This window comes from Biomphalaria glabrata, chromosome 1 (genome assembly GCF_947242115.1).
Source record: "Biomphalaria glabrata chromosome 1, xgBioGlab47.1, whole genome shotgun sequence".
Classification (NCBI taxonomy): domain Eukaryota; kingdom Metazoa; phylum Mollusca; class Gastropoda; family Planorbidae; genus Biomphalaria; species Biomphalaria glabrata.
This window is the reverse complement of record NC_074711.1, coordinates 42,346,463-42,371,701: the sequence shown is the minus strand read 5'-3', so window position 1 is coordinate 42,371,701 and position 25,239 is coordinate 42,346,463. Positions and strand designations below refer to the sequence as shown.

General features: G+C 35.2%; 2 protein-coding genes across 9 annotated transcripts in view; one reads left to right on the top strand and one right to left on the bottom strand.

Annotated features, from left to right (window-relative positions):
- LOC106057772 (uncharacterized) overlaps window positions 1–16,233 on the top strand; it is a 39,915-nt gene extending 23,682 nt beyond the window's left edge. For all 6 annotated transcript variants that reach the window (XM_013215092.2, XM_056037361.1, XM_056037364.1 and 3 more), the window contains 12 exons: window positions 1,250–1,335; window positions 1,490–1,721; window positions 3,371–3,679; window positions 4,225–4,421; window positions 5,252–5,421; window positions 5,693–5,830; window positions 6,533–6,675; window positions 8,280–8,433; window positions 8,563–8,754; window positions 10,327–10,563; window positions 10,843–10,976; window positions 12,472–16,233. In XM_013215092.2, the coding sequence (XP_013070546.2) occupies window positions 1,250–1,335; window positions 1,490–1,721; window positions 3,371–3,679; window positions 4,225–4,421; window positions 5,252–5,421; window positions 5,693–5,830; window positions 6,533–6,675; window positions 8,280–8,433; window positions 8,563–8,754; window positions 10,327–10,563; window positions 10,843–10,976; window positions 12,472–13,321 (2,842 nt within the window). In that variant the 3' untranslated portion in view covers window positions 13,322–16,233. The remainder of the gene's footprint in view (window positions 1–1,249; window positions 1,336–1,489; window positions 1,722–3,370; window positions 3,680–4,224; window positions 4,422–5,251; window positions 5,422–5,692; window positions 5,831–6,532; window positions 6,676–8,279; window positions 8,434–8,562; window positions 8,755–10,326; window positions 10,564–10,842; window positions 10,977–12,471) is intronic.
- Window positions 16,234–18,274: 2,041 nt separating this feature from the next.
- Window positions 18,275–25,239, bottom strand: part of LOC106057771 (neuronal acetylcholine receptor subunit alpha-10-like) — a 199,171-nt gene continuing 192,206 nt past the window's right edge. For 2 of the 3 annotated variants that reach the window (XM_056037292.1, XM_056037300.1), the window contains exons 10-12: window positions 22,998–23,224; window positions 20,243–20,401; window positions 18,275–19,610 (exon numbers count right to left, since the gene is read on the bottom strand). In XM_056037292.1, the coding sequence (XP_055893267.1) occupies window positions 19,416–19,610; window positions 20,243–20,401; window positions 22,998–23,224 (581 nt within the window). In that variant the 3' untranslated portion in view covers window positions 18,275–19,415. Of the gene's footprint in view, window positions 19,611–20,242; window positions 20,402–22,709; window positions 22,925–22,997; window positions 23,225–25,239 lie in introns of all 3 variants that reach the window. The other variant, XM_056037304.1, reaches the window with a different exon arrangement.

The following is a 25,239-nucleotide window of genomic DNA, read 5'->3' as shown; positions in this document are numbered from 1 at the left end:
GTTCCTGCTGGCCCTATTCAAAACAAATATACAACTATGTAATGTTCCTGCTGGCCCTATTCAGAACAAATGTACAGCTATGTAATGTTCCTGCTGGCCCTATTCAATACAAATATACAACTATGTAATGTTCCTGCTGGCTCTATTCAAAACAAATGTACAGCTATGACTGTTCATGCTGGCCCTATTCAGACAGGAGATGAGAAGGGCCTCATTCATTAGGTGTGAGTGATCTTAGGCAAGTTTTCTTTAAATACTATTTTGTATGGAGGGTGGTAAGATTCTGGTTACTAGTTTGTACCTTCTGATATTGGTGCTAAAAAGATCGAAACCTGGCTTATTAACTGCATTTCTTATCAGACATTGGGTACATTTGTTATTTTCCTAATTATTTAACATAATTTGTCTCATAGACTACTAAGTATCAATGTGGTGTCATGTTTCAGTTTATTTAGATTTAAATCTTCCAGTCATAATCATTTATCATATTTCAAATTTATGACATTTCATATGTATTATGCTTGAATGTAAATATTTTAATATGTATGCATTTTTTAATTTCATACAAAATGCTAAAGAGGACAGGGGGTAATACGTCACCTATCAGTTCATCTAGATTTAACTTTTCCCTGATGTGGCCATGGTAATTTGGATCCGCCTTTCCTTCCAGATCTTTCAAAAGACTTAAAAAACCTTTGACGTCATCTGATCACACAATAGTAGCATGGGTATCGCCTGAGAATTGCAATGATTGGTTGAAGCGTGTTCTTTGCCCAGAGATTTTGTTTCAGCTCAGAGACGCGACAGTTGTGAAGAAGATTTCATAGAGATAGGCTGTGTACTGAAAGTTGTTAGATGGTATATTTATGAAAGGAAAGGTGGGTGAGGTAGTGAAGCATAAAACTCAGTGGTAGAATTAATATATTTGCTTGAATTTTATTTGTTAACGAGCTGGGAAGAAGATATTCATTTGATACAGTTTTATTTGTACATTTTGTAATATTGAAGTGATTCCTAGTTATTGAATTAAAGTTTTGTATTTTGAATTGAAGGATCTTCGTTATTTGAATCTCTAAAGATATATTTAGATCTAGAGATAATATCTACATAAGAATCCCCAGTATCACAGAAACTTCTTGAGACATTGATACCTCATCAAGATCCATCCAAAGATCCTGTGTATGTGACGTGGATTTTAATTTATAACAAATTCTGCTGATATAAAGTATAATTGACATATCTCTAATAGGGTCCCGCCAAATGATGCCACTAGAAACTACTGCCCTAGAGATGAGGTAGAACTTCACGAACTCACAGAATTAAATAGGAATCGAGGTAACATTGTTAGCATTCATTTGTGATTATATTTTACACATACTACTATACATTAGCAGTGTATAGTTGTTTTTTGAAACTCTTAATATTTTTTAAAAGTGTATCACAAATGTATTGTTTATAAAAATAATATTTTATTTATTTTTAACTACAGAAAATTCTCTTTCAACTGAAGGGGTACAGACTGTCAGTATTCCAAGGGTTAAAATGATCAATGTGACTAACAGTTCTCATGCAGAGGGAACTCCATTTTTACTTAGATCCTGTGTAAGCTCATGTGAAGATCTGGAGGACTATGGGGGAAGGAAACTCACCAGAAGTCTGTTCACGCAGTGTGGAGATAATGAAAATAAACTCAGGGGAGGCAATGGAGACTTCCACAGACAGTAAGAGAAAACCTTTTTTTCTTTTTTTAAAAAGAAATCTGGTCATTCTTTCTTTGTTATTGCCGTGGCGATTTTAGAACAAAGATAATGTCTAAACAGGTAGAGCTGGTAGTTGTTGGAGTACTATCAGGCTTTATTGAGTGACATGTTTTATTATATTAATAATTGTAGCCTCTTGATTTAACCCTAAGCTGACAATGTAAGGTGTTGCACATTCTCCAAGCTGTTGTATTGCGTAATTGATTTAAGCACAACATTTACTTCTGATGTCTTAGCTCGTAAGAGAAAATGATTTTATTGATTCAAATAAATGTGGACACAAAGGACAAACAAAAAACATTCTACAAACAATAAAAGTAAAATGTTCCCCCAATGCAATCATTTATCACTAGGAAATGATAAAGAGCTGATTCCTATGTATTACTGGAAGATGAAAGTAACTGATTTATAGAACTTAAATTCATCCCAACCAGTCTGTTCCTCATAGATTTGTTTATAAGTATAACTTCATGAGATCTGGTGGAATAGATTGCAATTAGGGTTTTGCAGATTTTAGAAACTGTGTTCATTTTTTCAATGACTAGACTTATCTTAGTCTTACACTATATGAGGCTAGTATTCAAGTCTAAAGATTAATGAAGAGTGCAGTATTTCATTGGGCAGTCCTAACATTTTACCATATTCAACGCAAACAAAACCTATGTCAGATGGTGATTATCATCATCATCAAACTCTATTTAAATGAGACTTGTACAGGACCCTGCTATTGTGCATAACGTACATGTCATCATACAAGCCATGTTCTTCTGGCTTCTCAGGTGTGTTTAGATGGAATTCAGAAAGTCTGAGGCAGTCGAAACGAATATGAGTCAGGTTTTCCTCTTCCTCCTTGCAGCAGGAAACTATGAGTTGTAATTTGGCTTGAACTGTGCAAAATATGAACCAATCGGACAGTGGTCCATCTTGCACTTTACTATTGTTGCACTTTACTATAGTTGCTTGTTCAAGCCCAGACAGTATTCACCACTGGGAGCCCCGGTCAGGGCACCTTATGTTCTCCCAGAATTCTCAGGCTGTTAACTTATTTATTCCAGCATTATTTTTTCTTTTTCTGTCATTTGAAACTAGGGGTGCTACTTTTACAAGATACCCTTGAGATCTGGGTTTTGAAGCATCCTAATGCCCTTTCTCAGGGTTTGCCAACTACAATAAAAAAAAATTGGGTTCTGTAAAATTAGATCTTGATCTTAATTTCTTATCGCCTTTCCTGTTTATCTTAGTTTGCTGGTTCCTATCACATGAGCCACCATTTTGAAGTAGAATTGTTAAACTTGTTTCACATCTTGGGACCCAGTTTCAGGGAATATAAAAATTGACAAGTTGAGTTTCAGGATTTATTGGAGAAAAAAAAAGTGACACCTGTTTGTATCATCACAGTCTTGTCTTAACAGCTTTTAAGACTTCCGAGGATGAAAAATAGTTTGGAAAATTGTCTGGAGTTTGTTTGAATTTCTCTCTGTTAGGGTACTTGCTGAAGGGATGGGGAACTAATCTCTTGATATTCTATAGTTATGAGGAGAAAAGAACCAGCTAGAACTCTGTATATTAGTGTTGTACTAATTAATATTTAATTGTTTCTTACTTATTAGGTATGTGGATGTGAAATATATGAACAATGATTTGGAGCATGCACAATTAGACAGAGCAGAGTCATCAGACTACAGGCGAGACAGTAGGCGAGATGGACGAAACAGGAACTATGAAAGTAGGTCATCAGATGAATTTGAACCTGACAGACGAGAACGTTATTATCGATCTGATGAGCGCCGAGGTCAGAGATACAGCCGCCAGTCAGACAAGAGCAACCTCTCAGGAAGCAGTGATTCAAGAACTTACAGCAATCAGAGCAGCAGAAGTAAAAGTATCAACTCCCATCATTCAGCTAGAAGTTACCTTCGGTAATAATTAAAGATAGAAATGAGCACTTGATAAAAATATTGTTTTCTTTAAAATGGCTTGGGGGTTAGGGTTAGGAGTATTAATTACAAAAGGTTGCAGGTTGAATCCTAATGACATTTTTTCTTGCTCATAATGGACTAAGCAAGGTACCTAAAGTTTGTTAATGAAGTGTGAAATTGTACTTATGTAAATTGCCTGTTTTACTTTAAAAGCTTACATGAAATTATTTTTTTAAATTGAAAAAAAAACAAACTATTGTTATGCCACTTTTAGTTTGACAAAACAACCTTCATTCCCTGTCATCAGTGCAGTGTATCATTTTAGTAATAAGAAAAATCCATCTCTCTTTTTTCTAAAGATTCTGCCCTCTTTCTGCTCTTTTTAACAACTTCATGATATGTCCACTACTAGCATGTTGAATAGCTTTCATATCTTCAAGATGTTACCCCAAGACTGTTTCTAATGATCAGACAGACACAGCTTTAGTTCGTGTTCACAATCAATTAATTTTAGTATCTGTTATGAGTTATTTGTGTGATTCCAGTATTCCTCCAACGTTACCATCAAACAATTATGTGGAAGTTGGCTTGGATAATATGTCAGTGTACTCTGAGCCTCAGATTAAAATGGAGTGGTTGACCAAGAAATCTGATAGTTCTTCAAAGAATGATATAGAAAGTTATCAATCTTCATCTGGCACACAAACTGACTGTGGTGTGACGTCAGCTAGTTGTTTAACAGGTATATTTTTTGTTTTGTTTTATATGCAGTATTATTGGCAGTAGTTGCTCACTGTTTTTATGACTGACTTATGTCTTGTTGGCTCAACGTCCATATTGAAATTGTCTTTATTTATTTAGTTCCTCTCTTTAATTTCATATTTTGTTACCTCATTATTAAATTCCTCTTACCTTCTAACATTTGTGCACTAATCATCTAAACTAATCTATTATAATCTTCTGTTTATAACAAGAATTGAAAACAAATCAGATCAGAAATTCACAGAAATGAACATTTACAAACAGTAATTAACATTTACAAACAGTAATTAACATTTACAAACAGTAATTAACATTTACAAACATTAATTAACATTTACAAACAGTAATTAACATTCAGAAACTGTAATTAACATTTATAAACAGTAATTAACATTCAGAAACTGTAATTAACATTTATAAACAGTAATTAACATTTACAATTAAAACATTCTTTTTTTTTCATGTGTTTTCTTTTTTAGTGGGAAGCGTGGTCCAGAGGCTAAGTGCGCTTGAACTTAGCTTGGCTACCTATGAAGGGGGCTCGAGGTTCGACACCCGACTTGGGCAGATTTGTGTTTACTGAGCGCCTAAAGGCAGCATGGAAAACTACTCCTAGATCCCCCCTCTCCCCACTGGTCCACAACTGGGATTGGACCAAAGCGCTCTGAGCATGCTATAAGCATGAAAGTAGCGCTATATAAAAGCCATAATTTATTTTTATTTTATTTAGATCATTATTTTCACTTTTATTAATGTGCAAATGAAAAAAAGTTACAAATAATACATTGTGGAATAAATCTTGTTTCTTAGTGTTTGGCACACCTTGGCAATTTGGTGGCACATTTACCAGCAAAGGTGGAGTGATGCAGGCTAAGGATTCGGATGTTTCATTACATGTTGTTGCCAATGCTATACTGAAAGGTGACTATGTGGACATCTATGGAGCAGTGTTTACTGATACACCTGAGATAAGGAAAAAGGTTTGATCACATAATTGTACTTAAATAGTTTGTGTACTATTTGTGAAAATGCATTCACTTTAACTATTCTGAAACATAGAATGGTAGAAAACCTGTATCTGTGGAAATGCATTCACTTTAACTATTCTGAGTTCATCGAACAGTAGAAAACCTGTTAGTTCAGAGTTTTTTTCTGAGTCATCTAACTATTACTGACACTTGATTGTAGTTATACTATCATTTTGTTAGTTCTGTTGTTGGTGATGTTGCTGATGGTGATGCTATGTTCTAGTTTCAGTTCCCAGCAGATGAAAGTCTGATCAGTCCAGTGGTTGAGTACCACAGAGAACCTGAGGGCAGCTTTCAAAGACCTCTTTGTATTAGACTGCCCCACTCCTTGACTGAAGACTTTGATGTAACATTCATTAAAGTAAGTCAAGATTCTGGTATACTTTCCCCATGATACACTTGAGTACAAGACTACAAGAGTTCATACAATAAAACTAACAAACTTTAGCAGAATTATTTAATACATTATTAGTATTATTATTTTAGTGAATCACTTTCTAAATGTGTGTCTTAGTTTGGCTTGGTAGAACATTTTTGTATAGATTTAGATAAAAAAAATTTTCTTTTGTCTCAATGAGCTTTATACAAATTTCAGGGGTTCAGCAGAAAATATCATCTAGTTTGTTGATTTTATTTCTGATCATTTTGTTGGTTAATGACCATTAAATCAATACAAAAACAAGTACAATTCAAACACTAAGAAGCAGCCAGCTTTATAACAATAATTAGGCATAAAAAAAACAGCACTGTAAGCCTAGTGGTATGTCATATATAGCCTACATTTACAAATCCTGTCAGTACCCAATTGTGACAATCGGGTCCATGCCTTCTGCAAAGGCTGCCTCTAGATAATAGTTTCATTTTAGATGAACATTGTTTGAATCTGCAGTTCCTCTCACAATGTTGATATAACATTGATATAACACAACATTGATATAACATCTTGTAATTGCAAATATGTTAGAAATTAAGTGTTTTTGTTTCCCCTGATGCCATTAAACTCGAGTAGTTGAGTTCTTTTTGCGAAAAAAGACAATGCTTCAATACATTTTCATCTCAACAGGTTTACACCTTTTCTACTGATGACTTTGGTCATGCTATTTTAAACACATTGATCAGGAAAGATAGAGTGAATGAAGATAGGGATGGCTATTGGGAAAAAAGTAGGGATGGTCGAACAATTGATATTCACACTCTGCACTTCAGGTATGGTAGAAATTATACTTCTTAATGTTTTATCCTTTTTATAATGTTCAACATTTACAACTTAAATCTGAAGTGAAGAACTTATGTTTTGCACAAATCAAAAAGACACAACTGTATGTTCTAGACAAGAGTTTTTTACAATAAAAGAGTGTTCATGCATTTCAATTTCTTTAAATATTTTAACAAAATGAGACTAGTTTTAGTACTTCTAATAAGATTTAGGCTGTCCTTGTGCTACTTAACACTTTTGCTGGTCCAAGGAGTATTTAGGAATAGAGTGAGTTACATTTGGTACAAAAAGTGAACTGGAGGATTTTAGCAATGTATTTTTTTTTTGTTTAGCAATTTGGAATCCCCTAATCTCAAGAGTACTGTTATTGATGTTGAATGACAATTCATTATATTTGCTATTGCACTGTACCCATCATATTTTGGTAGAAAGATATGATTACATTTAGTAGCTTGGGTGGACAGCCTATTATCTGTAAAATTTTAAAGAGGCCATCTCTGCTAACTAGATCGAAGGCCTTTGTCAGGTCAATAAACGCAATGTACAAAGGCATCCTTTGTTCTCTGCTCTTTTCCTGGAGTTGGCGGATGGAGAAAATCATGTCAATCGTGGATCTCCCTGAGCGAAAGCCGCATTGTGATTCTGGATAGACCCGATCAGCGAGTTTTTGTAGCCTGGGAAGTATCACTCGAGCAAAGACTTTGCCTACAATACTTAAGAGGGAGATTCCCCTGTAATTGTTGCAGTCGCTTCTGTCACCTTTGTTCTTATACAGTGTAATGATTTTAGCATCCCTTGCGCGATCAGGTATTCCCAGCATCTTAACAGCCCTCAGACAACGCCGTTTGCGCTGGCTTGGACATGATCGCCTGATGGAGGACAAGCGCATCCCGAAAGTCATCCTCTATGGTCAACTCGCGACTGGCACAAGAAAAACTGGTCGCCTCCACCTCCGTTACATAGATGTAATAAAACGTGACCTCAAATCAGTGAACATCAATACTGACAATTGGGAAGACATATCTCTAGACCGCAACAGGTGGAGAGAGACAGTGACCAAGAAAGCTATGGACAGTGAAAGTACATGGGTCTCAGCTCAGGAAGAAAAACGCACAATTCGAAAAACAGCCAGCTCCTCTACCACCGAAGCAAAAGCCACCTTAACCTGCACTATCTGTGGACGGGAGTGTCTCTCCAAAATAGGGCTCCACAGCCACATGAGGAAGTGTGCTCTGAGATGAACCATAGTCGTTCTACGACTAAAGGAGGCCAATGATATTTGCTAATGGAAAGAAAAAGTATTAAATAAATTTTTTTTTCTTATACATTGCTGTAAACAAATGCTTAAATTATGAAAATAGGGGGGATAATAAACCTTACTGAATATATCTTAGCACTGTTTCTACAATGATATTTTTTTCAGTTAATAAATGACCCTGGCAGTGGCAGAGAATGACTTATAGCTCACGATTGGTTGTAAATAATCCAAGCCTGAGTTATAGATATTCTGACATTATTCAAGTTGATGTTTTATCATTATATTCATGGCAAATGATGATCTCCCTTTGTAAATCTCCTTCTCAAACTATTCCAGTGGTTACTTCTGTACAACATGCTCCAACACTAGCCTACCATCTGTCTGCTCAATGGTGTTTGGATCTCATGTGCAGATAACTCCTTCACGTAGAGAAGTCAGAGTTACCTTATACCTCTGGGACAGACGTCTTACAATCAAAGATTATCTAGAGGTATACAACAATAGTATTTTGTGTGTCTTCTTTTATGAAATTATTCTTTTTTTTTTTAATAAAAAAAAATACTATTTGATATGCAGGTCCAGCATTTATCTAATAACATTTGTATATATTTGCAAATAGAGGATCCGTAAGCAAGAATCAGATGTTGACCGCCAGCTCTTGACAGATATGCAGATTCCTCTAATGGATGATGCCACATCAGACAGTCGGCTTGTGATGAGGATGGATGTGATGGGGGAATCATTGGAGCGTTCCTGCTGGAGGCACATCTGTAGGCCTGATGGTTTAAACCCTTTATTTAAACCTCTGCAGGTGAGCTCAACATATTTTAATTTTTTATAAGATTATGTATTTCATTTTGTACATTTGATTGAGTTTACTATTTTGAATAGAAATTTCAGTAAAATTCATCAACAATATTTAATAGCTGAGAAAAAAATCTATATCACTACATCTTTTGTCACAAAAACAGATTTGACTTTTGACATGTCACTTTTGTACTTCTCTCTTCCCATTTTGTATTCCCTTCAAATGAATATTCATGAATTCTGTTGTCTGCCATTACCAGCATTTGTTTTTAGTGTCCTATTAGTCTGCCAAGTTCTACACATATACCCCAATTTCAGGCTGAGAACTGTTTATCTATCTTGTCTTATATATTGAACGTATTAGCTGAGTTTTTTTATGACCTAAATTTCCTAAAGCCCTAATACTAAGGAGGTAGGGTATTTAGAATATCAATGTGTAGTATAACATCTCTACATCTTGTGGGTTTAAGTTTTTACACATCTAATGAGTGAAGCTGATTGTTTCCTGGATCAGTTTTTTTCTATTTTTTTTTTATAAGAAGAATGACATTCTCTTCTTTCCAGTTATTCAATACTCTACTGTGATTTAGTGAACCGTGAACAAGTTTTTTTGAGTACAGTTGTGAGCTTGGTACTTTGTTCTTTGAGTACTTAAGTTGGGATGCTATCAGGTCCAGAAGTTTTAGTTGGCTTTTAAGTTAATAGTTTGTGCATTCCTTTTTCTTGTATATGTCTCAATGCTGAGTGCTTGGATTATGAAAAGTATTTATTTAGTTTGTGAGCTTTATTATCATTTTGATGATTTAAATTATTGTCATGCTGCTGCTATGAAGTTGTGATTCTAGATTTAGGTCTAAAGACACTACTTCAGGTGAGTCCACTTGATTAGAATTCAGGAACAGTTTATTTAGAAATTGAATAATTTAGTTTGTAGAAATAACAAGCAAAAAGAATTCTTCTAACATAATGACATAAATTTTGAGAAAACTGAAATAAAATCCAAACTTAAAACTGACTGTCTCAATCTTTCTGTTTTGTCACATCACCTTTAGAACAAAAAATGTAGGTGGGCTTAGGAAGCCATGATTCAGGTAACCACATGACTCTGGGTGACAATGCAGGTTGAGATAAATCTACGGACTTGGGTTCTTGTTATGGGGATGTTCAAGACATAGGTTAGCTTAGTACCTTGTCACTGCCAGGTGATATGGCCTTTTTGGAGGTCATTGGTTCATGTCCTCATCAGAACTATCTATTTTCCTATTTGTTTCACCACCTTCTGTCAGTAACTCTTGTACTCTAGTGCTGCTTTTATATGTCATGTTATTTGTTTCAGCTTCAGACTTTATTTATATTTATCATTCAAGCTTAGCTTGAAAACATTACCATAATTATGTTATAACCATTTTTTTTAATTCTGAGTGTGAGGAAGGTTTCCAATTGGAAACTTTTTTATTTTCCTAATGTACCAGCTCCAAAACAATTCATTTCAATAGTGTCTTTAGATCCTTGCACTAGTACATCTTAAAGTAAAAATTTGGTCTCAAAATGTCTTTATTTATTTCTTATTAAACAGGCACGGCGACTGTACGATGTTATTCACTGTTGCCGGCAGACAGATCCTATTCGTGTTCAGTGGGCCTTAGAGAATGTACCTCGTCAAGTACCTGGATCTATATTCCAGTGCTGTATAGACATCATGCATGTCCCACGGGACATCAGAGATTACGAGACTGCCATGAGAGAAGATACAGATGATCTCATGAGGACATTTTATGTCAGAGATTTGAAAGTTATCCCTAACCCAACACAGGTGACTTCATTGTTTCTCATTTAGAAGTTAGATGTTAGGACTTTTAAAAATTATATACAAGTTGTTTTAGATTAAATAGTTTGTGATTTCAAGTTGTTGTTTTTTTTCTCCCCCTTACATTTTACAAGTAACCCACATTCAGTCATGTCTTTGAAGCTATTTTATTACAAACTGTACACTTTATAAAAGCCTTTTTTAGTCATTAAAAAACAAATGATATTTAAATGAATAAAAAATTTAGTGAAAACTAAAAAAAAAATTATTTGTGTTTGTTTACAGGAAGCACCAGACAGTAAATCTGTTCATGCTACTATAAAAAGAACAATCTCTGAAACTTTGGATAAAACTCAAACAGAACGAATGTGTCGAGAGTATGGAATAACACAAAGAGACATAGGAAACTTTAAAACAAAGTAAAATACTAGCTTCTTGTAACTTGCATAACATCCCTTTAATATTTTCTTTCAACATTTCTCTAATTAAAAAACATTTGATTAAACTTCAAGTCAAAAGATATTGACCTTCTGTAGTCATACGAGAACTGTGGCTTATGGTTTTGGTTGGATTATTGTCACCAGCACAACAGTTTCCCCCAACTCCACGTAACTGTTGGGGCGAAGAACAGTTTTGGGGTTAGCAGCGTGATAAGGGCTGCCAGAGTGTAATACCCAACAACACATTTTTTTTTCAATGTTGACTCCTGATGTTCAAAGTATCAAAGGTTTTAAGAGCTCTCCTTGATGGGGTAACCAAGCAAGGTTAATGAATTCCTCCCCTGCCTGAATCATTTTGGTTTAGGTACCAGATAATCACCTTTACCCATTCATGATATATATATATATATATATATATATATACTGTGCCTTTTTTTTCTAAAAAAAAAATTGGTGCTGGTACTCAATGATGGATTGCCTAACGTTTAACTACTAAAAAATTAATATTAATAATAAACTTTAAAATACAAGAAAAGTAATAATTTTTTCCTCACATTGAAAAAGGTGGTGGTATATATATATATATATTCTTTTAAAAAATTAGTTACAGTATATATATATATACATGTACATTATAATGACATTTCTATAGTTTTTTTTTTTGTTTTTTTTTGTGATCATTTTAGTTATTCTCAAACTTTCTGGAGAAATTCATTACTTTCATCATACTTAAAGAAGACAATGAACATTTTGTTCATTTATTGGGAATTTTACACCAAAAGTTAATCACAGTAATCTGTTCTTTGTTAACTCTTTGAGTTTTAAGATCCCATTTACATCATTGAGAAATAAAATTCAGTAAGAGAGAAAAAATAAGACTAGGATTTTGAATTTTTAGGGCACCTCTGAGTCCACCCAAATTTAATAGGTACCTGACAATAGTTGTGAAAAGTAAAGGCGGTTGGTCATTGTGCTGGCCACATGACGCCCTTCTCGTTAACTTTCGGCCGAGAAAAAAAGGTGACCTTATCATCTGCCCTATAGGTCTGAAAGGGGAACTTTTGTTTTAACTAATATAAAGTACTTCAAGTTGCTAGCGAAAGAGCTCAGAAATGTTTTCAATTCTGAAAAGTGAAAAAAAACTCATTCAATAGTTTATTCAATTATCAATACCTATATTCTGTACACCAGAGAAACTAAAAACCTTGTTATTTAAGGCTTTGCCTCCTTCTATAAAAGTCTCCCAATATCTTCTTTCAGCTGACTTAAATTTAGTCTGACCATTATTTCTATGTTAGGATCCTTCACAAAAGGTAGAGAGAAAGTTACATAAATATTCTGTCTCACCATGACTAATTTTAGTTCAAGTTCACAACAATGAACTTAGATATTCAATATTACACTTTGACATTTGCAATGTGCATTTTCATTTATTCTTATAAATTTAAAATAATTTGCATTCTCTTATGTTCAGGTATACATCAGATGGTAAGTTGCAGAATGGACTAGTAGAAGAATGTATGCGCAGACACGGAGTAGACATGTTTCTCAAACTGCTGCCGGACATCTTGCAAAGACTTCAATTGGATCATGTGCTGCATGAGCTGAGAGATAAGAAAGTGTTCAGGGAGGATTCCGATCAAGAACTTCTGCCACCTAATGACCAGTTCTCCAATCACAGTCACACTGACTGCAAATTTCAGCATGATAATTCTCCTCCTCTACACCAACCTAAACAAAAAGTGAAGAAAGACAATAATGAGAACTCAGTGCTGCAAAAACAAGGTTCCAGTGATAGTAATGACACAGTATTTCATGATCAGAATTTGAATTATAAGTCACTGGAAAGAAAAAGAAGGACAGGGGCACCGTTAGCAGTCAGTAATAGAAATGAACAATACAGGCAGGAGCATTTTGCAGTTGTCCATAACAAAGATTCCAGTAGTGGCTCTGACTCGGTTTTGAGAAGTGGCTCAATACTATCCAGTGGCTCTAATAATTGTTTCACGCTACAGTCTCTTAATGACTTCAGCATCATCCCGCAGGTCGGTACTTTTAATCAAGAAGATGAGGATGATACCAAAAAGAAAGAAATGGCTGTCAAGTCAGGCTCTGCATATTTAGATACAGACAGCCGGTGCTCAAACAGCGGTCCTCAAGCTTTTCTCCATGGAAGAAGTACTGCGAGTCTAGAAAGCATGCCAGATTATAGCATGCCTTTTCACAGCAAATCTGCTCAAAATATAAATCAAAAGTCTGAGAGAAGCCAAGACAGAGATCAGACGAATAAGAAAGAATTGTATAATGTTCACACAGTAGTCTGAACATAAAGGTTAATTTTAATTTGTTCAAAGCTGATATCAACTTTCTCTGTGTCTGTCTGTTTGCTACAAATTTTCCCCTTTGATATGCTTTTTTTTTTTTTAAAGTATTTTAAAAATATTTTTCTTGTTATTAAAATAGTGCTTTTTTTCTTATTATAAAAAATTAAATATTTCTCATCTAAATATTTTAAAGGGCAGATTTTTAGTTAACAAAATGTTTTTTGTTGTATTTTTGGAGTAAATATTTAACAAATTTAAAAATAGATACCGTCCAAATGATGTGACCTAGATTGAGCAATATTTTAATGTTTCTGTTTGCTAATGTTGTTGCAATTAGTTTACTTGTACTTATAACTATTTTGTTTGCCACACAAATTTGCTCATTATCTGCAAACTGCATTCAAAATGGTAAAAATGCCAGACACAAGATTTTAGCATTACATTCTCTGGTTTATATTTTGCTGGAACATGCATCATGGAAACAGATCAGAGATAAATTTAGAGTCCAATGACCAGGAATTGAAATTGACTTAATAGGAAGCTGAAATCCTTCAAATGTTTTTTTTTAATAACTTCATTTATGTAATCATCATTGAAGTGTTAGAAGCCTTTGGTCGATTGTATTTATTCTAGCATTTTATTTGTACCTTTATACATTTTATTTCAACGCGTGTTCAGTGCCCTCTAGTTTTCCTACTGAATTGTTCAAATCCATTCCATAATTTATTTTACAATTGCCTTTGTCTCCTACTAAGTTAGTGAACCTTTATATGTTCACTTGTCAATGTCTTGCAACTAAGTAATTTCTTGGCACAACTTTTAATTTTGTTGATATTTTTGCAATACTATTGATAACAATTTTTACCAGTTTCAAATTTATATATGTCAGTGGAGCTGAAAGAGTTGTGACATCTCAAGTGTGCCTTCATTTTATATGGTGATACTTTATGGTAAATATGAAGCTAAACAAGCACAATTATTTTGTTGTTTTTCAGTGTGATTCAAATGAAATACTTTTTTTCCATTGTCTTCTTGTACTTACAAACATACTGTAACTGACTCAATAGAAGTGATTGACTTGATTACAAACATACTGTAACTGACTCAATAGAAGTGATTGACTTGATTACAAACATACTGGAACTGACTCATTAGAAGTGATTGACTTGATTACAAACATACTGGAACTGACTCATTAGAAGTGACTGACTTGATTACAAACATACTGGAACTGACTCATTAGAAGTGATTGACTTGATTACAAACATACTGGAACTGACTCATTAGAAGTGATTGACTTGATTACAAACATACTGGAACTGACTCATTAGAAGTGACTGACCTGATTACAAACATACTGTAACTGACTCAATAGAAGTGACTGACTTGATTACAAACATACTGGAACTGACTCGATAGAAGTGACTGACTTGATTACAAACATACTGGAACTGAATCAATAGAAGTGACTGACTTGATTACAATAGAAGTGCTTATATTTTGACTTAAAATTATCCCCCCCCCCCCCCCCCCCCCCGATGTTACAATTTAATGGCATTACATTTTTTTTTACTTTTCTTACTCTTGTTTCAAAGACATTCGCCTGTGATGCAATTTTATTACTTAAAAATCTTTTTTGAATTAGATCATGAAGTTTTGAAAAAAACATTTTTTAAAATGTATCTTGGGTGATTCTTAATTCTTTTGTGATTTTGAAATACCAGAAATTCAAAATACGATTGTGAAGAAGTTTTATATTTAAAGTTTTCAGGGTTTTTTTTTAAGATTTCTATACAACTTTGTTCTTGTCCTAGAGATTAATGGAAAGTTTAACTTGGATCCACATGACTGTTGATGTTGGAATATCATGTTTAAATCCATTGTGCAGTACCACAATTATAGTGTTGTAGATCATCATGTACAGTCTGCCGCATTCGGCAGCAAACTGTCTCCATCAAGATCAGCCTCATCCCATCCCCAGTCTCATCCCATCGGCTGCCACTTTCTCCTTCAGCAATGCCAATTGGTTGAATGTATATATCTTACATCTATTTTCATAATTTTCAAATACATTTCAAGCAACAGAAAAAATAGTAACTATACTTTTATTTGCGTCATCTTATATTTCATGTTTTAAATGTTGTGCTTCCCTGTAGATTGACATCTTGTTTTACAACTAATTTGTTGATTTACAAACTGTTTTTTCAATATTTACTTTCAGGGGGTGGGGGGGGGGGGGACACTGTAAGGATTGGGGAGACAAGTAGTCTATCATTTAGTTTTAGAAACTCAAAGGGAGACAAGCATTATTTACAATTTGATTTACGGTTAGATAAGTCAAAGGGAAACGAGCAATTTCAACAATTTGATGAGTCAATGGTAGGCCAGCACCATCTGCAATATAATTTATTTTTAGATGGGTTAAGGAGAGACTAGCAATATCTCAATTTGATTTATATTCACATCCACACTGGTTCTACATTGGATTTAGAAAACAAACTTTTAGTATATAACATTTGCAATAATTATTGAGTTTTACATTACAAATCACTGGATTTTAATGAATGAAAATCTTAACCACCATATGCCCCCTTCCCTTTCTTGCTCTTTCTTAGTTGATCTCAAATTTAGCTATTAAACTATTGTATATAAATTGAGTGTGTCTCATTTGCTCAACTAGGTCAGTACCACAGCTTAGGACATTGTTGTTGGCTCTATGTTCATCTATTGAATGTTTGGGTTGAAATCTCAAAAATGTTGTTGTGACTTGTATATATTTTTATAGTTTATTTACATTTATATATATATTAGCTTTGAGTTGCCCTACAATGTTATAGTAGGATACATGTGTTGATATGTATATGCTAATGTATATAAAGAGAGATATAGAGAGATTAAATGTATGAAGCAAAGCTCAAGTTTTCATCAAGTTTCAGTTTCTTATCAGTATTGTTACACAGCTTATATCCACTTACTCTATCTGTCTGTACACCTTATTTCTTCCACACCCAATCTTGGATCAAGCTGAAACTTTGCACAATTATTTCTTTTATCTAACAAAATAAAAATCAACTTAAAAAAAATTACCAACTAGTTAATTAACTATTGGTAATTAATTATTTTGTTTGGTACCTCAAACAAGGAAAAGAAATTGTACTTGACTGAAGTGGTGGTATTAGCTGAATTAGTCCCCTTTGTAGGTAGTCATCTGAATCTTAGTGAACACAACATGAAAAATAGGACGAGACTATAGAAACATTAGATAACTAAACAATCTTCCATGTTCATAAGCTCTCCACTAGCAGGGTGCTTACAGTGTTGGCTTGAGAAGCCTGAGAAAGCTTGAGCCATGAGCTCCCCTTTTAAAATTTTTTTTAAAATGCTTTTTTATTGTTAGTCTAGATCTATTACAAATTTAATCACATGACTGATCCAAATTAATTGATACAACTAGGCTGAATATAAGCTTTTTTTTTTTTAAAGTTTTTTTTTTTCTTCAAATTTTCTTAATATTTCATTTAGGGATTAGTTTTCATTGTGTAATTAGTAACACTATACAAGCAGTGAGTTGAAACATAATGTTCACATCTCCAGTGAACTACTTGACAAGTTGGCAGGTGATCAGAAGCAGCTTGTTATTTAGTTATGAGGGTCAGTGAAGTTAGTCAATGTGTGTATGTGTACACACACGCACGCGCACACACACACACACACACACACACAAAAGTGACTTCACAGTCATGGGGAGTAATTATTTATCTAATAGCAGAAGATATGACTAGTAGGGATCGTTGAAGTGGAAGTTCTTGTTTGGAAATAAATCTTTCTCAACATAGAAGCTTCTCCTTCATGGTAAACAATGAGCATACTTTTATTTCCTATGAGCTCTAGGATTCAGTGAGGCGCTGTGGTGAAACGCTTGGCTCCCGAACCGAGGTGTCCAGGGATCATATGCTGGTGAAGAATGTTTTTTTTTATTTCGGGATCTTTAGGACACCTCTTAGTCAAGGCTGTTGGTCACATAATACGCTTGTTAGCCGTGGGCACAGAAAAGCCCAATAGATCGCAAGATCTGGGAAACTAGAATGTCTGTGAAGTCCGATGTCGGCTTTGAAAAGTCAAATTGCAGTCTATTGCAGTAATGACTGCTTTGGTTTGTCTGATCTGACTTATTTGTTGACGGCTCTACTTTTAGCCCATTAACCTAAGACATTAACACTGACTGCACCATGAGCTCATGGACACAATGTCTCAAACATGGGTGGTGATTGCGCTTTCATTGGGGCAGCGCTCTTGAGTGTAGCTTTTTATCTGTTAACTCCCCTTGAGTGTAGCTTTATATATATGAGGGAAGGACTGCAAACCTTCAACTTTGTTGATATGCTGAGTCCTCTTCTTGACCATACTTGCTCTTGAAGTCTGCCAAACGAAGCTCTAATATGTGCAACATGGAAGTCCACACACTGTCCACATCATCATTAATCTAAGTTGTCATTAATCAAGATGGACAACGTTTTTCACATCCTTAGTTTCTGGTCATCTGTAAGTATCTCCGATTCCATAGTTACTGTATTCGGAGAAGGCTGACCCAGAAAATCATTCCCCCCCCCCCCCTTTTTTTTTTATTGACACGACAACATTTTTTAGTGATAAACTCACACTGCTTCATTAGAGAACATCAGGGCACAGCCATCGGCGAACAGCGATTCTCTAATGCAGTCATATTTGACTTATATTTTCTGCTGAGGGTTGAAAAGACCTCCGTATGTGCGATATCAGGGAAGGCATCTATCAGCATGGGGTTGACCAATGTTGGAGCCATCACGCAGTTTTGCTTAACACCTTTTGTGAAAGAAACAAGTCAAGTATGTGTTTGTGTGAGTCTGGGCTGAGCACGTTTAAAACGTACATAGAAGGTTGTACATATTGTATAAAAACAAAGAAACACAATACTAGAAGATAGTTGTTTTATTTTTATTATTCATTAATCACTAGTACACATTGAAAGATGTTCCAGTTAGAAGCAAATCAGTTATACCGAACTCATACTCAAATAGAAAGATGTTAGTGGATTGCTCACTGAACCAGTCAGGATCGTTAAACAGAACAAGGAACTTAGACACAAATCGTTCACAGTCAAACACAGCTGTACAGTAAAACTGCTTTTTTTACGCATATATATACACAATTTGAAAATTCTCTGAATATACACATAGTATCTACAGTCTACGCAAAATTCATCAGTTGTGCTTACAGTAAAAAAACAAAAACAAACTTGGTTAAAGATCAAAATGAAAGAAACGCAACTGTCAAATAAAAATATTTTAAATACAGTAGCAACAATTTTTTTTTTAATTTGGATATTTTCACAGACACTTGATGGCACCTCATTGTATTCCAGAGATGGCTCGATTACCAGGGGGGATAACTCTTCAACTCACAAGTTGGGCTACATCAAGGGTGCCAACTCTTCTATTGAAGGTACAAATGCGTTGTAGGTAATCCCACAATGCTTTCTAGTCCAGTAGATCGTTGTCGTATCTTGATGGTTCATTTATCCCATAGAGTAGTGTCTGATGACATTGTGTTCACACTGTCACATTCCTGGTAGATAAATGATAGATCATAACTACAGAGCACTGTCAAGGAAATATTGTGCGAAGTACTTCAAAGAACTGCATTGTTTCAGATTCCACTTTACAAGCGATTAGCTTATATAGTATTTAATAACAGCAAGTACTGCTCGGATGAATTATTAGGTCAATAAAGATTGTTTAATTAAAAGAGTTCACTCTTTGATTCAGAGCTTTACGTTTTTGATAATTTCTGTTATAGTATGTACAGTTATTAAAAAAAACCGTCTTTCACAAATCTAGTACCGAGCTAGTGAAAAAAATGTAATACAAGTGGTTTTTGAAATATTGTCGAATATTAGAAGTGAACATTTCTGGATGGATTGTTTCACAACAGAGTTGGCAAGTGGTATTCCACACGGCGCATGAATGGACTGGTTCACAACACCTGGCCAAGTTCTCGAGGAGATCATGGCGCGTCAGAAAGTCTTCAGGCTGGGATCGGTTGGTCATTCGGTTGGTCATTCGATGTCCTTCGACTGGGCATAGTAGCCTGGTAAGATAAGAGCCAGTGTGATGGCGATTGTGAAGACCACGAATATAACAAGCAATAGTCTGTCTATAACCAGCGCCAACTGCTGCCATTCTATCTTGATAGCGTCTTTTCTGTCCTGATCCTCTAGTCTGATCTCATTCTTTTCTATCGTCTGATAAACCTGAAAAAAATTCCAGTAAAGTTTGACATTGGAACCCAAAATAGTAATACAGGTAATTGAATACTGAGTAAAAAGACAGAGAGAAAGAGATGTGTGAATGTGCCTTTCGCTGCTACCAATAGTCAGTACATTGGGCAGAACTCCTAGATCTCATAAGGAGATTTTCATATATGGTAGAAAAACTATAAATAGTAAACTTTGTGGTGTATCCGGTGTAAAAAAAAAAGTGTTGATCTTTATCTTTTAAAAAAAAAAAGCATTACGACAATTTTTGTGCATTTTTTAGCACCACAGAATCCAATTTTCCTAGCTCTTCCATTTCTAGCACAAAATCAACTCGTAATGGAGGAATCATTAGACTCTCACTCTATGACAGTGGCACAACTCAAAAGTGATTTAAAAACAAATATGCAACTAACTAGGTAAAAACTAAGCAGGGTTGATACGAAGATTTACTGTGTTTAAATGAAAACTTCTCTGACTTTAAGTTCTTCAAGGAGGAATTTCTCATATCGATTATGGTGATGATTCCTTGGCATATTGATAGGAATGTAACTTCTCAAAAAACAACAACAACAAAAACAACCTTACATTAAAAAAAAAACGAGTTAAGCCCGTCAAAAAAAGATTACCTTCTGCAAAACTCGTAAAAATTGTCTTTCTGTGTTGTCTCCACTTGGCGTAGAGGGAGTTGGTGTGAACTTCCGGGTAAATCTGGGAGAAATCCCACCATTCTCCGGCCGTCTGTCGATGTCGTATCTAGAGTAATAATCGTTGGTGGGCACCGGTTGCTGTTTTAAACAATTAGCATTCCAATAATTAAACATTCATCATTCTCATATAAACTTAAAACATGAACATATAATTCAATAGACTACCATTATATTATATTATATTATATTATAATAACAATCTCAATATGTTGAAACTGCCCTACGAGACCATGTTTTTATTGGCTCATTTAATTATGCTATTGAAATCGTGAGTGAAAACAAAACAAAAAAATCGTTAACTCTTTCTCTCCGTAATTATTTTTCCACGTTTCGAAGGAATTCTTCATTTTGCTCATTACTATTTCACTACCCTGTTAGGACTAAGCTTCAATAGCTTTTGTTGTTTGTTATCAGAAAATGTATTTGGTATAGAATTAAAGGGGAATGCATGCCCTTTTTATATAACACAAAGTCAAATTTATAAAGTTAAACATTAATTTATTTTAATGAGGTTAAAATCAACGATGGTATCGTCGATTAGAAAGAGTTAAGGATTCTGAGAATTCACATTTAAACCAAAGAAACTAGGTATCTTAAGTTCCAAGAATCTAAATAAAACACAAGTATGCTGAAGGATAAATTTGTTTGATTGTTAAAATCATTGGTTTGCTATAAGAAAATCTCACAAGAAATTTGCAAATACAATATGAATTAGATGACACCGGAGCAAAGCCGGACTTTGCTATGTTGCGGCCATGTGAAAAGTGGCAATTACTTTTCTGCAATTTATAGCATTTTGATCTATTGAAATGCACTGAAAATAATTGCGATGCTTCTTCAGCATCGAGGCTACGTGTGGTTAGCTTTGCGTATCCCTAAGTTCGGCCCTAAGCGGGGTTAAACACGTGCCTATGTTAGTTCTAAGACTATGTTTATTTCTTATCTAGACTATGTTGATTCTACAGTGGAACTTTGTTAGCAAGACCCAAACTTGAGTCCAGACCAATCGACATAGAATACCTGAGCACTGACTTGCAACGTCGTAACCTGTGGGCATCAGAGACCAATAGCTCGTTGTTTCGTCACAAGTCGGTACGACGTGGCAACGAGCTATTGGTCTAAACTGCCCAAAAGGTTACTACGTCGCAGGTCAGTGTTGAGGCCTTCTGTAACGAATGGTCTGGATGGACTGCCCACGACATGACACACAAAGTTTGTTGAAAGATGAGCGCACACATCGAGGTCTGACTGGACATTTGAAGGAAATAAGAGTTAAAACAACTTAGTTTTGTAGGACTACACCCTAATTAACTGAGCTTAGGTTGACAGCTAAATTAACTGAGCTATCAACCTAAAAGAGGTGGGCGGTGGTGCAATATCGACCTTTGTTCAATACAATCGCTTGCAGTAGTTGTATGGCCAATCATCGGAGAGTGTCTTTTAAATATAAGGATGCAATGTTGACATGACCAAATAGGACTAGACTTAAAATACAACTAAGTTTTAATGAATGGACTGGTGTTGTGTAGTTTTTCTTCGAATATATAGCAAGACTGTGCATAAGAACAAAGAAGTGCACATTTTAATACATTTTTTGACCTAGAAAGGTTTTCTTTTTATGTAACTATTTCTCGGTCAAGATTGCATAGATTCACATTTGATATGTGATTTCATTTAGTCATGCGTTAATGGCGCATAGAGCTTAGTGAAAGTAAAACGGAAGTTTGGGCTTCTAAGTTTACCTTATACATCTGTAAACGTATCTGTAGCAAGGTGCAACTTAAATTCTATGATTATATATGAGTAGGTTATATGACTGCATACAATGACATGCAATTAGTTTTCAGTTATCAAGTCAACCATGCTACACTCGAGTTGTTTCATTGATAGGAAAGTTACAACATTAGACCAAATATACAGCATTTTCATCTATAAGTTTCAATGCTCTCATGCTTTCTCTTTTTCCTAGGGTCCACCGAAGATGCTGCTATCTAGTACTACATAACTACTAGCTACGTGACCAATACAACACAGTTGAAATGGAATAGACTAAATGACTATCTAGACTCTAGAGTTTCATGCGAGATAAAAGCCATAGAAATGTGGACGTCCTGAAACATTCTCACAGAGAGTGAAGCTCAAGCTTTGGCCAGCATTGCGGGTTATTGTTGCAGACAGACATGTGCCTTTACGTTTCTGGTGCTTTAGTAAATCAGCCATCCTACAAAAATGTCACGTGACTGCACAACAAACTTCAGAGGTGGGGGTCGTGTGCCCACTCAAAGGACCTTAAGTGGTTGTCAAGCTTGAGCACACACCTCCAAACTGGACGTTTTGTGTGCAATCAAATAAAGACCTAGGAGTTATTCCCCCTTCCTCTACTTACCATTCCCTTAGTTCCAGCAGCATGCTTATGATCTGGTGGTGGGTCATCCATGTCCAGACTCAAAAAGAGAAGTTTGGCAATGAAGCCAAAGCAAATCTTTTTCAGTAGTTTCGGCACTTGTCTTCCACGTGACCCTTTGTAGTGAATGTTTAGGACAAACACAGTCATGACCGTAGCAAAGGACACAATAGCTATGGTAATACCATAATACAGACCTGGGAAAAGTGGACAAAATGGTGACACAGACTTGGGAGCTAACACGTTGAGCTAAACAGACACACAACTCACCATCCCTTTCGTGGTTCCCTTGTGGCCTCTGGCGTCTCTGGGCTCCGGAGGAGCCTCCTCAATGTCGAGGGATATAAAAAGGATCCTGGATATAACGCCAAAAAATATACATTTGAGCAGCCTTGGAACCTCTCTGCCCCTGGCGCCCTTGTGGTGTATGTTGAGCACAAAGACAGTCATCCCAGTGGCGCAGGAGACTATGGTCATTGTGATGCCATAATAAAGACCTGGGCAAACAACATTTTGAGGTTGAACATTTCTCCATGTCTCTGCATGTATCCACTAGCAGGATTGCACTAACACAAGACTTGGCATGATCAAAGCAATTAAAGAGAAATAAGTGTAAGGATAATCTAACGAAATTAGAACACAAAACACAGCTAAGACTTTATTGGAATAGTTGTTTTCAACGAAACATTTTCTTTTCGAAAAACAGAACAACATAAAAATCTGTTTAATGTGTTCTGATAAGAATTAAAATAAATAATTAATATCAAAGAATCATGTCAGTACAATGTATAACAAAGCCCAGGGCTGCACCAATCAATGAATAGACTGTAACAAAGAAGAATTAGTCAGTATAATTAAGCATAAGGTTAAAAACAACATGGTTGAGGTAGCGAGGTGGGTGCTGTCATATACCCGGTATGGTTCGTTTGGCGAGTCAAAAGAATACATTTCATTTTCTGACCACTCTGTTGTTTCCATTGGGCACATAATGTTTTAGCTTGAGTGCGTGAGAAAAAAAAAGAGAGAGAGAGAGAGAGAAATAAATACTAAGGCATTGTTTTTGTAAATGATGAGAAAAAATAACTTAGTTTCTTATAAGTTATGCCAGGAGAAAGCCAACTCTACTTGAGCTAAACTGTAGACATAATGTATATGTGAGGAGCTTTGATTCATACAAATTGTAACATTACTAGACGAAACCCAAAATTGAAAAAAAAAAAAGGTTTTCCATATTCACAAAGTTGCGATTGATATACAGACATTAAAATTAAACATCTAATTTTATCTTATAAATAAACAGTTTTAATTTGAAATATTCCACTGTTTCTTAAAAAGTGCACATGCTTTTTAAACTGAATGTAGACCATTATTGATGGTCACTTTACACAAACCAGAGATCGCCACGTCAATCAAATACGTGACCAGATATCGGGACATTCTTTTCTTAAATGACTTGACGTAAGGTATTTATACATTCGAAGCTTTTCTTTGAAACTGAATACAAGATTGTCTGTAGAGTTTAGTGACATGGACATACAGGTTTTCTATAGAGTACTGCTCCGACTGTTGTGTCCCTAGTTTGGCTGTCATGTTAGTGATGTTGAATTTTAAGTTCTAAAAGCAACCCAATTATATTTCCAAAGTAGTGATCTATAGCTGTTAAAAGTCATTTTATTTTAAATTAGAAAGTTTTAGGATTAAAAAAGCTAAACCTAGACATTTAATATGGATAAAAAACATATTTGTATTCCATCGTCCTATCTTACTGCCGTTGCTTCGGCCATCTTTTTCACAAGTTCGTATGTAAATGAAAAAGGTAGTATGGTAACAAAAGTGATAACTCGCCTAAGGAAAGATAAATCTACATTTAGTTCACCCGCGTTTTTATGAAGGTTAGCTCCCATTGTGATGAGTGCCGAAAGTTTCTTTTCCTTCTTTACTTGTTAACATCGACATTTATTGTAACTCATCAAGTAGTCAGTACGAAGGAGAACCAGGTTTAAAGTTTGAATCTCTTTAACACACTGTGTCACAGTGACCTGTACACTATTTTCTGTTCAATATTTACTTTAAAAAACACACAAGATGACACACACTGTCATCATCGCCGACTGTCATTGACATTCCATGACGTAAGTGTCGTCTGCTCCTGTAGCTTTAATTCAGCGGAGAATCAGCGCTAAGTGCCAATAATAGCGCTGTTAATTGGTGATTGAATCTGACCAATCGATAAGGACATTGAAAATTTCGGCACGAGCGAGCAGGCGTGAGGCGTACAATGTTGAGGTGCTGTCCAGACATGCTCAATTTAAACATTAGATGGAAGATCAATAATGGCCACCACCCCCCCAAAAAAAAAAAGGGGCTGTGTTACCCTTAACAAGCTGTTGGAAGCCCCCCAGATCGTTGGCATTAGTTTCATTTCTTGTCGTTTGTGATCCTTGCAGCCGTTTGGCTCAGAGGTTAAGTAAAATATCGAGTCAATCCCGATGTACATGTCCCAGCGGAGCAT